At 54.6% G+C, this 14,622-nt stretch overlaps 1 protein-coding gene across 8 annotated transcripts in view; it reads right to left on the bottom strand.

The window, feature by feature from the left end:
- The window catches only part of Baiap2 (BAI1 associated protein 2), a 68,974-nt gene extending 63,676 nt beyond the window's left edge, over positions 1-5,298 (bottom strand). For 7 of the 8 annotated variants that reach the window (XR_002817673.1, XR_002817674.1, XM_023699240.1 and 4 more), the window contains exon 1: positions 5,130-5,298. Coding sequence is in view for 5 of the 8 variants with exons in the window: in XM_023699240.1 (XP_023555008.1) it covers positions 5,130-5,183 (54 nt within the window). In the remaining 3 variants the exon portion in view is untranslated. The remainder of the gene's footprint in view (positions 1-5,129) is intronic. The other variant, XM_023699241.1, reaches the window with a different exon arrangement.
- Between the last annotated feature and the right edge of the window lie 9,324 nt (positions 5,299-14,622).

Here is a 14,622-nt window from a genome sequence, read left to right on the forward strand (position 1 = left end):
ATGGACCGGGGAGGCTGGCAGCCACCCAGCCTCCCTAAGCACAGGGTTTCCAGAGGCACAGGTGTCTCCACCATGAGACTTCAAGGCAACTCTCTCGGTCAGGGAGAAGAGAAGACAGAACAGGACAGAGTGGCTCTATATGAAGGGACCAGAAAGAAGACAACAGCAACCCTAGCCAGCAGCAGCCTAGGCCACCCCCACACTAACCAATGGTCTGGGTATCTCATCAATGACAGCCACAAACATTGCAGTTTAGAGCAGTGGGTGGAGAGCTGGCCAAGTGAGGCCGCACAGGGACACGCAGCATGGGGCAGCCCTGCCTCCTCCCAAGGCTCCTGCTCTTGAGTAAGGTCCAGACACACCAACCTGTGAGAAGAGGGGCAGGCCGTTTCCTCAATGCCACCTTCCTGCTCAGCAGCCAGGCCACAAGCTAGCTCTGCCCTGCAAGACTATACTATCTGTGGCGAAGGCCCAGACTCCACCCAACAGCCTAGACCTTTGGAAGCATCTGATCCCAAATATAAGAACAATAGGGACACAGCTCCCAAAAATATCCACCTCTTTTCTCCCCCTAACAATGGCCCTTAAGAGCTGGGAGCAGTGCTGGTCATCATTTTGACCCACTGGTCAAATCAACCTCCCTAAAAGGCACACACTTTAGAACCACAGAGAATGTCGGGCGTGGTGGTGCACACCTGTATTCTCATCACTAGGGAGGCAGAGGCTGAGGCAGGAGGATTGAGTTCACTCAAGACCAGCCTGGGCTACAAAGTGAGCTCAAGGCCAGCCTGAGCTGCATAGCAAGACCCTGTCACATAAATAAAACAAAAAAAAAGAGACAGCATGCACAGGCATGCCTGCTCCCAACACAGGCAGGACTCTGTAGAGAACCATGTCCCCGAGGCCCAGATACACCCGGAAACAGCCAGTCACAACCCACCACCAATCACGGACCTGATGCAAAGTGCACCAGGCATCTCGGGAACCAACAAAAGAATCCACAATCTGCAGAACACAGCCCAGGGACAAGGTCTGTGTACACTGGTCAGCTGGGAGGTCAGAGTGACAGAGAGTTGGCCCTTCCCAGGCAGATCAGATCTAAATAAATGGCTGCTGCTAAATGCGGATGCTGGGCAAAGGCAGGCAACATGGCATGTAACAGAAACACAGGAGGGTCCCCCCAGCCATCCAATATTAAGATGTTGCATGAAGAGCTAGCCCTAGACAGTACCCTATGACACAAAGTGCATCTGTGCTCCCACATGCATATGTATGCATACACACAGCGTGGCATACACAGCACTAGGACTGCTACTCTACCCAGCAGAGGGGTTCCTGGAGTGCTGCCCTGCAGGTAGACAGCTCCACTGCCAAGTCAGTACCCATTAGAGACCCCACTTCATTACCTCTACTCAGGCTGCACTACTTGAAAAGGAAAGACCACTGGACGTGGTGGTGGAGGTCTACAATCCCAGCACCTTGAGGGGCTGCAGCAGGAGGATCTAAGTCTGAGCCCAGAGTGGGCAATGTAGCAACTTAAGAAGCCCATCTCACAGTAAAGTTTTTAAAAGGTAGGGTTTGCAGCAAAATACTCAGCCCCTCAATTCAATCCCCAGTATGGTGAATAACAAAAACAATTAAAAAGAAGACTATCACTGTGGTCTTCAGTCAGTAGCAGAGTTTTGAGCTCCCCAAATTTCTCAAAAGTCCTGGAAACAACCACCTTCAGTGAGTTTCACGATGTGGCAGAAGCCCGGTGCCCAATGCCCCAACGCCTGCACTGGCTGGCCCCACACCTGAAGGCCCCCTCCATGCAACCTGCAGATGGCCAGGCCACTGCTGCTGAAGCTGACCACCAAAGCAGCAGCATGAAGAGGCATCAATCCCACCATGACGTCTGTCAAATCCAGAAAAGGAAATCACTCAGCCCTGGCTAATCACACACACGAGGCAAACCTTACTGGCTCCAGGAAAACCCTGGCACCTTCCACCTTCACAGGACAGCTGCACCCAAACCAGGCCAACTTCCTGACAACAGCTGCACGGTGAGGAAAATGATCAGATGGCTGCTGACCAGGCTGACCATGCTGTCCAAGGCCCTGGGACCACAACACCATGGACAGCTGCATAGTAGGGCCTTGCCCTGCCAGGATGCTCGCCCATCTTGCTACATCCAGGGATGACAATCATACTATTTCTAAAGGAAGTCTTGAAGCTGTCACCCTCAAGTGTCACAGGTCATCTGGGAGCCAGAGCCATCTGGGAGCCATGCCTGGCTCCTTATTCTCCTGGAGTACAAGACCATGACCACCAGAAGCCATAGCCAGCTGCTCAAGAAGCCCCCTTCTCCATGCAGAGACACTTGGAGGACATCTCAGAGGCCCCCGAAGGTTTCAGGCTGCCTTAATTTTGAATGTGTAGCAGACCTTACCCCCAACACTCTGCCCCTGGATCCTCTCCTCACTGACCTCCCCTGAAGGGCATGAAGGGCCAAGGGTGAATTCCCAGGGGATACTAGGAAACTGTCCTATTTTTCCTCCCCTTCATCTTCCATGAAATTCCCTGGCGGACGTAGCTCCCTAGGGAACTGAGCCACCAAGAAAGAGGTCAAAGTCTGCCTTACGGATTCTTCCAGGAGAAAAAATCAAAACTGTACATTTTATTCTTGAATTTTTAATCAGCAGGGCCAAGGACAAGCATCCTTCTTTGCCAAGGCAAACACCACTCAGAACTGCAGTTGAGGCGATGCAAGGGCCAAAGCAAACAGCTGAGCTGCATCGTGGGGTGACACTGAGCAGGGCCACATCCTAGCTTTTCCAAGAGGCGATGCCAGCACTTCTGCAAGTGCCAGCCCGGTCACAGGAGCAGCCCGTAGCAGGGACCCACAGGCAGCGTGGTCCCAAGAAAAGACAGAGCAAGGTGGTATCTGGACTGGCCCAGATCTGCACACAGTTGACTCGAGCTGCCTCCTGACTGCCTCTGTGTAGGCTGGGTTTCTGCCGGGCCCACACACTAAAGCTGCCCAACCTGTACCGCACTGTGAGCTTTCCAGTGACACTACACAAAAAGGTAACAGAGCACAGGACTCGACTCAAAGACTCAACAGTCAGGCCTTCAGGACAGCACAAACCCCCTACCTACCAACCAACCAACCTTGGACAGTAGAGGCTGTCACTAGGGGAGGAGGAGCCCCAGAGTAAAAGCGCTCTTCAGATGCCTTCGGCCTGCTTATGTCCAACCCTCAAAGCGATCCCATCAAGATCTCATCCGCACACCTTCCACAGGCCTAACAAGTACAAAATATGGAACCTGTGTGTTTAGTGTAAACCTCAAGCCTGCCAGACTTTGGCCAGAGAAGCGAAAAGTGCTCATGCACCCTGATCTGGACAGTTTTTCTGCCACCACAATGAGTCTCCCTTCAGCCATCCAGGTTGATGACAGCTGCATACCAGTGAAGCTGCAGCGCTGTAGCTTCAACTGCAGGTTGACTGCCAGCCTCGGGGATGAGAGTCATTAAGGATGCCCACGGGATTCCCCAGAGCAATGCCACTCCACACACCCATGAGCCTCACTGTGAAAGTTCCTGTTTAATGGTTTCAATGCAGAAGCAGGAAAAATGAGGGAAAAAACGGCTGTGACCAACACTTCTCTTCCCCCCTCCACAATAACGAGCAAACTGTAATGGAACTAATGACTAATAATTTAATAAACCTCCCTCCCTTGACAGCATGTGCTTCCACAGAGCAACAAAACCAGCAATGTACACATACGCCACAGATTCTACAGGATACTGAACATAAAATCCTAAAGGCTGTTCCCAATCCTGTTTACCAGCAGCTTCAACATGGCTTCAGAGCCTCCTTAGCCCCCCCCCCCCCACCTTTGGGATTCCTCCAGACCCACTAGCCGCAACTTTAAAGCCCTGATTAAAAGCTGTATTAAAGTCTAAGCTGCTCCCGGGACTCCTGCTGAAACCAAAGGGGCCACCCCGAAGCTTCCATCTGGCCGGTGGCAGCCTGAGTGAGCCAGTTAAGAGGTTTCACAGGCCACTGGCTAACAAGACACAGCCATGGCTGGTTAACACAATTAGAAACTGTTGCTCTGAGAATGGGTCGCAAGCCCATTCAGCGGCCATGAACCAGCAACTCCGTGTGAATACCGGCTACTCTAATCGTCAGCCTTTCTCTTAACCTTCAGACACAGTTGTGAAAGAAAACCTATCTTTGTAGACAGACGCCATGGACCGGCCAGGGCAGGGATTTCTCTCTTGAAAAAATGCCCCGGGGAGCTGCAGCCTGCCCGGTGCCATCCGGAGCAGGGCTGTGTGGCTGGTGATAGGGGCCTGGACTGTGAGAAGGGAAGCTGGAGAATAAAAAACCTGGGGCCTGTCCATCTGTACACAAGGCACAGACATGCCTGGGAGGGGGTGGTGAGTCGGCTTCCAGGGGCTCTGCGGTTGCTCCGTGGGAAACTGTCATTTCACAGATGAGGACGTGAACGCGACTCCTAACACATATCAAAAGCAAAGGCAGGCGCGTCAGCCTCCTACACAATTAGTCTTCTCCCTCCGCAGTTACATAAGATGATGGATTATCTGTCCAACCATCCAACCTGCCCGTGCTCCACCTCGACCTCCCACCTTGGGCCACGTCCTTTACACGGGGAGCGAGTTGTGGAAAGGGAAACCCTGTTGAGAAGGAAGTGCCCAGAGGCTGGCATAACCGCCCGTGGAAGAGCCCCACGGTGCCAAGGCGCCAACTGGACTCCGGGCAACGGGCGACGGCGGCCTGTCGCCCCCACGACGCCCGCCACACTCAGGTCCGCCGCGGCTCGGAAGGGACTCGAGGGCTCGCCGGCCGGACCGAGCGCGGCTCCATTTCCTACACTCCCGGGAGGCGCGCAGACCAGCGAGCACGCGGGGGCCGAGCAAGCGCCGTCGGGGTGGGGGCGCCCGCCAGAACGGGGGGCGAGGCGGGCCGCGACGGGCGGAGGGGGCTCGGGCGGGCGCAGCCACCTGTAACTGGCCGGCGCATAGCTCGCCACGCTCGCACCCCGAGGCCGGCAGGAAGATCCCGCTAGGGCCCCCGGTGCCGCCTCGGAGGCGGACTTAACCAGGAGCTGGAGCTCACCTTGTAGACATTTTCCGTGAGCCGGTGCATCTCCTCTGAGCGTGACAGCGACATGGTCTTGGGTCCCGGCTGCACCACAGACCAGAGCGGGGGAACGGCCGGCCGGGGTAGGCAGCAGCTGCAACTGGAAGTAAAGACTCGCGGATCCGAACCACAGAGCGCGGGTTCCGGCGGCAGCCAACTTTATAGTCGCGGTAGGCCCCGCCCTCAGCAGACCCCTCCTCTCTCCCCGCCCCCGTCTCTCCCGGATCACCGCCCCCGGCTGCCCGCCCCCACCCAGCCCCGCCGCTGCTAGGCAACCGCCAGGCCCGCTACAGCGCCGCCTTTCCCATTGGTGAGTTCCGGGGGTGGGGGCGGAGGGCGGGCTTAGGGGCGTGGCCCGGGGGTCAGCTGCCTGCGGCGATTGATCGAAGGAGCTGTCGATCCTGGAAAGCAGGCGGAGGCGCGGCGTGGGCTGGGGCCCCGGAGCAGCCTGAGGGGGCCCGGCGACAGCCGGGCTGGGGGCGGGGAGCGGGGGCGGGGTGGCGCAGGAAGGAGCAGCAGAAAGTGGGGGGAGGCGCGCGGGTGGCGCCGGCGCGAGCGCGCGTGGAGGCCGCGCTTCGCGGGACGGCACGCAGACTGCCGGCCCGCTGGGGTCGCGGCCTGGCGCTGCGGAGAATCTAGGAGTCCGGCTGGGAAGGTGGGCGGGCAAGTTACTCCGCAGGTGAGTCCGCAAGGCGGGCAGCTACCCGGCAGGCCTTCAGGGAGCCGGGAGAATCGCACCAAGGACCCGATGGGGTCCTGCATCCCAGGACGATGACCCGGGCAGGGTGGGTACTCACGCGGCTCGGGGAGGTAGGTAGGAGCTGGGTAAGGTACTTAGATTTAGGGTTCAGATAGGGAAGAGGGCCCTGAGGGGATCTGTACGGTGGGGGTTGGGTACAGCATTCTTCCGCGAGGACCCGGAGGGGGAGAGACCCGTGGGGCTGGGAGGGGTGGCGCTAGAGGGAGAGGCGCTCTGGAGTAACGCGACCACAGCCTTCTTGTGTTAAGTAGGGTCCTCAGAGATAACTAGACAAGCACACCAGGTTCCAGTACGTTACCTTTGGAGAAATATTTACATAAGTTAGACGGACAGAGAGGGATTATTTGCTTTATGTTGTAGAACACCAGATCTGAATGTTTTCTTAATTAAGGCTGACACTTTTCTCCGGCATCCCATTCCTGGACAGCCGGCCACTCGTTCATTCCTTCTACAAGAACAGGCTTCCAGAGAACACAGATCCACGGGGCTGCTGTCAGATTCGAAGACAGACAGCAGGAAACTCAGGCAAGTCCCCATGTGCTCTGCTCAATCTCATGCAGAGAAGAGAAAAGGGAAGTAGGATCCTGGAAGAAGCTTGAAGCAGCAGCAGCTTGCCTCCTCTACCTGGTTTCCTATCCCTCTGGCTGCCCTGCTGGCCACCTCATTTTAGTTAATGCCCCACATTGTCTTTCCCTATGTCCCTGTGCTTTCTCTTCTGGGATTCTTTTGGTTCCAAATAACAAAAGACCCAGCTCAGTCTGACTCTCACAAATGAAGAAATTTATTGACCCAAGAGAGTAGGAAATCTTAAGCTTTTCCTTTCTCCTTTTTGCACTCCCCTGGGCCAGTGTGGTGCGCTGTACACTCTACTGGACCACTGAACATCCCGGCCTTTGGAGAAATTCTTCTGAACTCAGCCAGCCTCCCAAAGGAAAGTTAGGATCAGGGATCCAGAGCCCCGGGGACATAGCTCAGTAGAATAATAAGTGCTTGCCTGGCAAGCGCAGGGTTCTGAGTTCAATCCCTGGTACCGAAAAAAAAAAAAAAAAAAAAAAAGGATGGGGGATAATCCAAGTGACAGGGGAAAGCTGGCAGCAAAAACTGGAGGTCTCTTCACTTAGGTAAGGGAATTAGCCTGAGGAGAATTTCTCTCCAGGTCTTGGTGCTCCTCCCTGCAGCCACAAGATGGGATGGGGTGGGGTGGGATGGGGAGGGGAGGGAGCCCATCCCAAAAAGCTTACTTGGTCCTGGCCTGTTCCATGAAGTTTCCCTGGGACTTTCCTGAGTCACTGTGCCCTTGATTGCTGTGGGCATGCTCCAGGGGGGTACACTCACCTAGTGTGATCTGACAGACTCAGTCTGGCCTGCCTTCCAGCAGCCTCCAGCCTGGGCCTACCTGTCTATCTGGCAGCAGGCCAGGAGGTTAGAACAAAAGCCTGAAGGGAGAAGAGGGCCTTCAGAACACTTGGATCCATGAAAACCAACACACATCGCACATGTGAACTAGCACTGAGAAGAGGCACCATTGACTGATGGTGGGTCTGGGCAGAACTTCCTAGGAGTGGGGGGCAAGGAGGAGTGCATGGGGCCTGCCTGCTCCTGCTTTGCACCTCCAGGAATATGTGTCTGCCTTTTCAGCTCTTGAAGGGAGAGGTCCTGGCCCTAGGGGAGATTTGACCAGCCACCACTGAGACCCTTCTGCCTTAAGCAGCAGCTCTTTTTTTTTTTTAATAGTGGGGCGTGGATACCAACAGTATGAGCTCAGATCCTGAGAGTGGACAGGCAGGCTGGTGGGCTGGGTGTCCACAGACCAGCCTAACCCGGCCTTGAGGTGGAATCAGGCAGTTGCCCTGGCCTAGGCCCTGTGAGTTTTGGAAACATCACACCTTTTGCAGACCCCACCTCATTCCTGCCTCTCTGACTTTTCTGAAGGCCGGGCAGTCAGCATGAAAGAGACTTCACCCTCACCTCTCCTGCGAGACTGTCCCACCGCACCCTTCGGACCCTCTGCTTCTCCCCCATTAGAATCGCTTCTTCTGGCTCTGTGCTGGGGGCAGGGGCAGAGTTTGCGAGTCCAGGTTCCTAGGTGGTGCTGGAGCTGATGTCTGCAAATGAGCAGCTCCTCAGGAATCACTAAGCACAGAGAAAGACGAGAATACATATGTTGTGGCTTTCGCTCCGCCTTGTGAATGTCCTTCCTTGGTTGGGTACTGTGTTAGGCAAGAGGGATGTAGCCATGGAGATCTGTGGCCCCCCAGCTCTGAACTAGAGGATCCAATGCCCCTGTTCCAGCTTCAGGTCCTCCACATGCAGAGTGGTGAGCTGGGGCCAGTGATGGGATGACCTCATAACTAGACCTGACCCCCAGCTCCAATGCTGACCCCAGGTCAGCAGCACCAGTGGGCAAGTCCAGGGAGACAGGCTGAGGGAAGGTGGCACCCGCATGCAGTAGCTTATTTTTAGTTGCGTTATGTAAGTGGCTTCGTCTCAACGTCATGTAGGAAGGGGGGGGTCTCAGATTTAATTACAGGATGACAGCCTTTGCTTTTCAAGCAAGCTGTTCTCCTGGCAAGGCAGGCACAAGGATTGTGAGTTTTCACTCAACGCAAGGAGTCCATCCGTCAAAACTTAAACCTGTTTTACCCCTCTTTCCCTCTCTCTCTCTCTGACCTTCTCACCTGGCTCTTGCTGAGCTGGCCTAAGAGAGTGGCCCTAGGTCTGGGAACCCGAGACAGTCTGTGCCTGTCATAGGAGCATCTGTACTCACTTCCTTGGCAGTTTTGCTGTGTCTTCAAGGGAAGGAGCCACTCAGGCGCTCTTCTTTGCAGGTCCTGGATTGAAGCTCTTGCAACCAGGAAGTCTCGGAGCCGAAGAGAGTGGAAGGCATAAGAGCGGGGTTCATGTGGGCTTCTGGGGCAGGGCTAGGAGGGCAGGGTCTATCCTCTCTGCTGTTCCTGCCAGCCCTGGTCCCTGGAAGGTATCTGTCCACACTACATGGGACGCTACTTTCCTGGTTCCTAGTGGTGCTGGATGGCTTACTGCCTGGTTTATGCCCTGGGACCTACCCAGTTAGGAGTCCTGCTCCCTGCCTGCACAAGGGCTATCATAGCTGTTTTGTCCATGTGTAGAGCAGGACCATGGCTCCACGGCATGCTGTCCCCTATAAGGAATAAAGAGAGGGTGCTATCTGACTTGGAAGGGGTTGTTGAGGAGTCAGTTCTGGGGGTTAGTTGCTCCGGCATGGGCAGGACGGGGCTGCTGTGGTTGCCGGGCTGGTTTCGCAGTGCCTGAGAAGTGAGGTTCAGCTGCAAAATAATGTTGGAAGGAGACAAGGTGTAAAGGTCCTCAGGGGCTCTGGCCTGAACCCCTGATGTGTTTTAGAGGGTGCTGTCCTTAGACTGGATGGGGCCTCTCCAGAGAGCACCCAACCGCTGGCCAGAGGCTGCCTTTTCAAAAGTGAAGGTCCTGGGGCGGTGGAGCCCACACCCCCCTTCCCTGTGTGCTGTGCACAGGCAATCTTCAGGGTGCGCAGTAAGGAAGAGCGGGGAGGGCAGCGTCCCAGTGAAGAACCTCATCACTGCCCACTTCATGGCAAAGGCCAACACCAGTGAGAGGACAAGGAGACAGCAGGCTCTGGATCCCATGGACCTGGGGGTGCTTTACCTCTTTGGTCTTCCTCTCCAAAACCCTAAACCCCAGTCTGATCATGAGAAAAACATCATAACTGTCCAGGTTACCAAAGACAAGAGAAGTCTGAAACTGGCAACCAAGAGGAGAGAGGACAACAGTGGGAGTCTGGGTAGGACACTAGAGAAGTCTGAATAAACTTCAGTCTTAATGACAGTGTCAGTTTTGTTGTTGTTGTTTTGGGTTTTTTGCTTTTTTGTTTTTTTTTTTCTCCTGGCAGAACCAGGGATTGAACTCAGGCCCTTGCTTTTGCCAGGCAAGCGCTTATTCTACTGAGCTATCTCCTCAGCCTGACTGTGTCAGTTTTGAGTTAACTACACCAGTTGCACCACAGCCCTTCTAGGGTGTGTGAATTCTTTATTTGTTTTGTTTTTGAGACTGGGTCTCTGTAGTGCAGGCTGGCCTTAACCTCATGGTGATCCTCCTGTCTCAGCCTCCAGTACCGAGATTAAGGTATGTAACTTTTTGTAGTCACTATTTGTATAAACCTGAAACTATTCTGGGATTAAGTTCGTTAAAGAGGCAGAGGTCTGCCGCACAGGCCTTCCCGGGTGTGGAGGGGAGTGCCTTGCCCCTCCCTCCCGTCTGTTGGGCCCTGCATTGCCCTTGCTGCCCACTAGGGGCCCCCATGGAGCAGTCTGGTACAGTTGGTCAGAGAGCACACTAGAGGTCTGTGCTTTGCAGAGGAACCAGATCAGAAGGCTGGTGAAGTCTCCTGCTGTGGCCATGGCCACACTCCCCACAAATACTGAGGCCCAGGGCGTGGTGGTAGTTATCTGGCCGTCTGCTTCTGTGGACCAACCTCCATTCTCCGAGGCAGCCTAGAAAGTTCCATCTCCAGCTTTACCCCCCCCCCCCAAGTCAGGCACAAAGGAAGGAGGCCTTTCTGCTGAGGGTTGAGGGGACAGGAGGTGTGACTTTCCTCTTTGGGGGTAGAGAGAGACTCCCCAGCAACCAGCCCCCTTATGTAATCTGCACCTCGAATCTGCGTGACTCCAGGTCCCCGTGGGAGGCAGCATGGGGGTGTGTGCAGGGGCGAGAACGGGCCTTGAAGTTTCCTCGGGTGCTTCTCCTCTCTCACATCTCGGCATCATCCTCTGTCTGCCAGCTCCGTCACCCACTTACCTATTAGAATACAGTAGCTGATGATGCAGACTTAAATAACTTGGGCAGGTGACACGCTCTCTGGGAGCCCTCTGCACCCACCACACCGGGGGCTGGGAAAGGTGGGGGGACCTGGGCTCAGGAAGGATGTGAGTGCCCAAGGATAAGGGGTACTGCTTCCTTTGAGCCTGTGTCTGGAGCTGGGCCAGTGGGGAGGTTGCAGGGCAGGATCGGGTGTGCAGCTCCAGTGCACTGGGCGCCTTAGGGACCGGGTGAGTTAGAGATGGGGGATGTGGGTGCTCATGGTACGGTGTGGGCCTTTTAGGGATGCATCAACTTGCGTTGGGAGAGCTCAGTGATTGGGTGGGTAAAAGACTGGATGATGTCAGTGCCTCCCACTACAGGATCTTAAGGGTCAGGCACGGAGAGCAGCGGCTTCCAGAAGCAGCCCGGGGCTGTTGTGTGTGCCTGCTCTTCCTGAGGCCTGCAGAGGGTGTCACTCATCCCCCTCCCCACAAAGACAAAAGACAAACTTTGCATCACACTTAGTACAGTGACTCATTTACCCCCTAACACAAAAGCTTGTCTTTGTTTCCTTACCACTCTGCCCTTTCCTTGACTTAAATTGCCTTCAGAGTAATGGAAGAGATATTTCTGTATGGGGGTGACCTGTTTTGAATCCAAAATTGGGGGGCACCTTACAAGCCACACCAGAGTGAGGCCCTCAGGTCCCACTATCCGCACCGGAGATGGCAGAGTTGTGCCTGCCATCCCAGGCTCTGCCTGAGGAGTCAGAAGCCCAGACGTTGACGTTCGGCTTCACAGGCTCGCAGATGGCTTCCCTGCCCAGGGCTGGCTGCTTCTAATTTCAGATGCTGGAGGCTCCGAGCGAGCTCCCTCTCTTTTTTTAATTTCATGTTTATTTAAAGCCAGATTTTGAAATGTTGTCTACAGCCCTAAAATCTGACTTTTTTCTTCTTGCCACAGATCCCAGAACACCACAGAGGGCCCCCATGGTGGGGGGCGGTTGAGGACAGAGTTCCAGCTATGCCACTGAGCTCCGCCACGTGAGGAGCATCTGGAGACCTGGCCAGGGTCCCCTTAGGGCAACCCTAACCCCTCAGTGTGGAGCACAAGAGCTGGCTGGTGCACATCCTGTTTCCAGATACACAAAGAGACGTGGGTAGCTGCACAGGGGCAGGAGCACTGCGGCCTGAGGCTGGTTGTTAGAATGGGAAGGGCTTCCCTGGGTCACCCTGATGTCTCCTGTAGCAGTCACCCCGGGCCACCAAAGGGTTCATGGGTTAGGACCTAGTATAGGACGTGAATTCAGCTCTCTGGCATGTTGACCCAACGCTGGATTGCATTGGATTGCTCTACAGGAGAACGCACCAGTTAACAGCAGCCAGCCCTGGGCAGGGAAGCCATCTGCGAGCCTGTGCTTATTTGCTCAGGGTCAGACTCAAGCCATGGGGACTCTGTCTCCTTGCATGAAAGGGGACATCTTAGGGAACTGGACAGGGGAGAGGCATTCCCACTACCAGGAATTTGAAAGGGCAGACACCTTGGGAGAAAGGTGACCAGGTGTTAAGGAAGCAGAGGGCTGGAGATTCATTGTGGAGCTGTGGCACCCAAGGCCAGGGCTGCAGGGCAGCTGTACAAGGGCCTCAGAGCTGTCCTGGGGGCCGGGGCTGGGAATGGGGCCTTGCAGAGTGGGCACAGCTGGGACAGATGCCTGAGGACTGCCTGTGATGCTGGCCAAACCCTGGCGCAGATGCTCGCTCATTTCCAGCCAAATTGATGCTGGAGCTACAGGAGCCCCGGGGGCAGGGTGCCATTTCCAGAGAGCAGAGCAGCCCCCCACGCCCCCAGCAGTGCAGGGCCTGCCAAGGTCGCTATGCTCTGAAAAAGCAGGGAGTGTTGGGATTGTGTCCCTGGCACGCCTGGTCAGAAAGTAATATGATTTCCAGAAAAACTATGTGAGTGTCAAGTTTTAGAGTGTCATTTCTCCCAACAGGCTTGTTTTCTTCTCGCAAAGTTGGAGGACACAGAGATCTTTGTAGAGGTTTGTGGAAAACTTCAGTTCTTTTCTAGCTGTCCAGATGAAAAGAATATTCCATCCCCTGGGGAAGAACAATTACTCTGCACAGATTCGGGTGACATTTTACCCCTGGTACAACCAGAGGTCGGCTTGATGTGACCTTTGCGAATGTCGCCTCTCTGCCAGCAGAAATGAGGATCCCGCCAAGATCTGGCAGTTCGCCCTCTGGAATCTGCTGTTAATTCTCACCCAGATTTGGAGATTTTTCTTTTTTTTTTTTTTTTTTTGCAGCCTCAGGAGCCAGCAGAGTTCTTTGTGCCGCTCAGGACTTGATTTTCAGAGTCCCAGAGCTGGGGCTGCTGGATTCAGTTGTAATTTCCTACCTTCTTTGGCTCCTAGAGGTCCCTCTGGGAAAACCCTGTGTCCTGGATTCTCATCAAAAACGTGGGACTCGGTTCTCTATTTAGAGCCTCTTTCAAGGGAACTGAGGTGATGGCTTCTGCTTTCCAAGGCCTGCTTTGGGCTGTCTTTGGGGCCCAGGAGATGCTGGGAGGACCAGCCCAGAGGCCGTTGCCTGGGCACTTGAATTTAGGACCACATGCCTTGGGGGTTTACAACAGACTTTGCCCTGAGGCAGAAGTGACCACAACCTCACAGCCTTTTTCCTGACAAGGGGTTGGGGGCTCCTTCAGTCCCTGTCTCTGCCCCAAGGCCCCTACTTCTTAGGGTGGGGGTGATGAACTTGACATCGAGAACCCTCCACTGCCCCCTGGTGGACAGGCGGAGAAAGACGTGGAACTCCATCAGTGGGGCAGGTGTGGAGGGTGTAGGTGCCGAAGGCTCGGCTCATCTGTGGATGGCCGGCAGGTGGAATGAAGAGGAGTAGTGGGTTTGTAGTACCACGGAGGAAAATAACTTCCGACTTGCTAGATGTCACATGGGTGGAGTCTGTCCCCTGAGGATTGAAGAATACATTCAAAGGGACAAAGGTTAAGAGTAGGACATATTTATTAAGAGAAAGCTGCTGAGAAACAGGATATGTTTCTCATGAGGCTGCTGCAGAGGCTACTTCTCCCAGAATATTTTATAGAGCAGAATCACAGGCAGGTGCAAGTGTGGGTCAAACTACACTCAACCAACAGGATGAGCAGTCCGGAAGCGAGGCAGGTAGCCTTGTGACTGTGCTGTTTCTCCAGCCCCCTTTTCTGGGGCCCCCTTTTCTCCTCCAGAGCATAGAGCCTGTTACAGCAGACTGACTTTGGTGGTCTTGTGACTTATTAGGCAGTGTGGGCTTCAAAAAGCCTATAAATCTATCTGGGTTTGATCCCCAGCTGAGCAGATAGTTGCTGGGCAGATAACATGTCCTCGTAGAAGTGGTTTTATACAAGGCTGTACAGGCCTCTGTGTAGGGCACAGTTGTGGCAGTGACTTTTGTGACAGCTACCATTGGGCAGTCGCCTATGAGAACCCTTTCTTCACAGACTCCCAGCTTTATTTATTACAAGGGCTGACACAAGTGGCTGCATGCTGATTCCAATTGCTGCTAGCAGAGTCCCCAAATGGGTACATAGGAGCAAGGAATAAGATCCCTGTGATCTGCTCATGACAGGCCCAGCTTAAAGAACCTCCAACTGTCCTCCCAACATGTGTTTTTTTAAAGACAGGGTCTTTCTATGCAGTTTAGGCCGGCATCAGAGTCCTAGCGATCCTCCTGCCCCAGCCTCCTGAATGCTGGGATTGCAGGCATGCACTACCACACCCATCTCCCAGCATTTTTTAAGTATTAACAGCAGCTTCAAAGTGGTAGGTGATTATCAGCCTGATAACTGGGACTGCATGACCTTTCCAAATTTGTTTGAGACAGGGTTTCACTGTGT

The sequence above is a fragment of the Octodon degus genome, unplaced genomic scaffold (genome assembly GCF_000260255.1).
Source record: "Octodon degus isolate 3935 unplaced genomic scaffold, OctDeg1.0 scaffold00112, whole genome shotgun sequence".
In the NCBI taxonomy this organism is placed as follows: Eukaryota; Metazoa; Chordata; class Mammalia; order Rodentia; family Octodontidae; genus Octodon; species Octodon degus.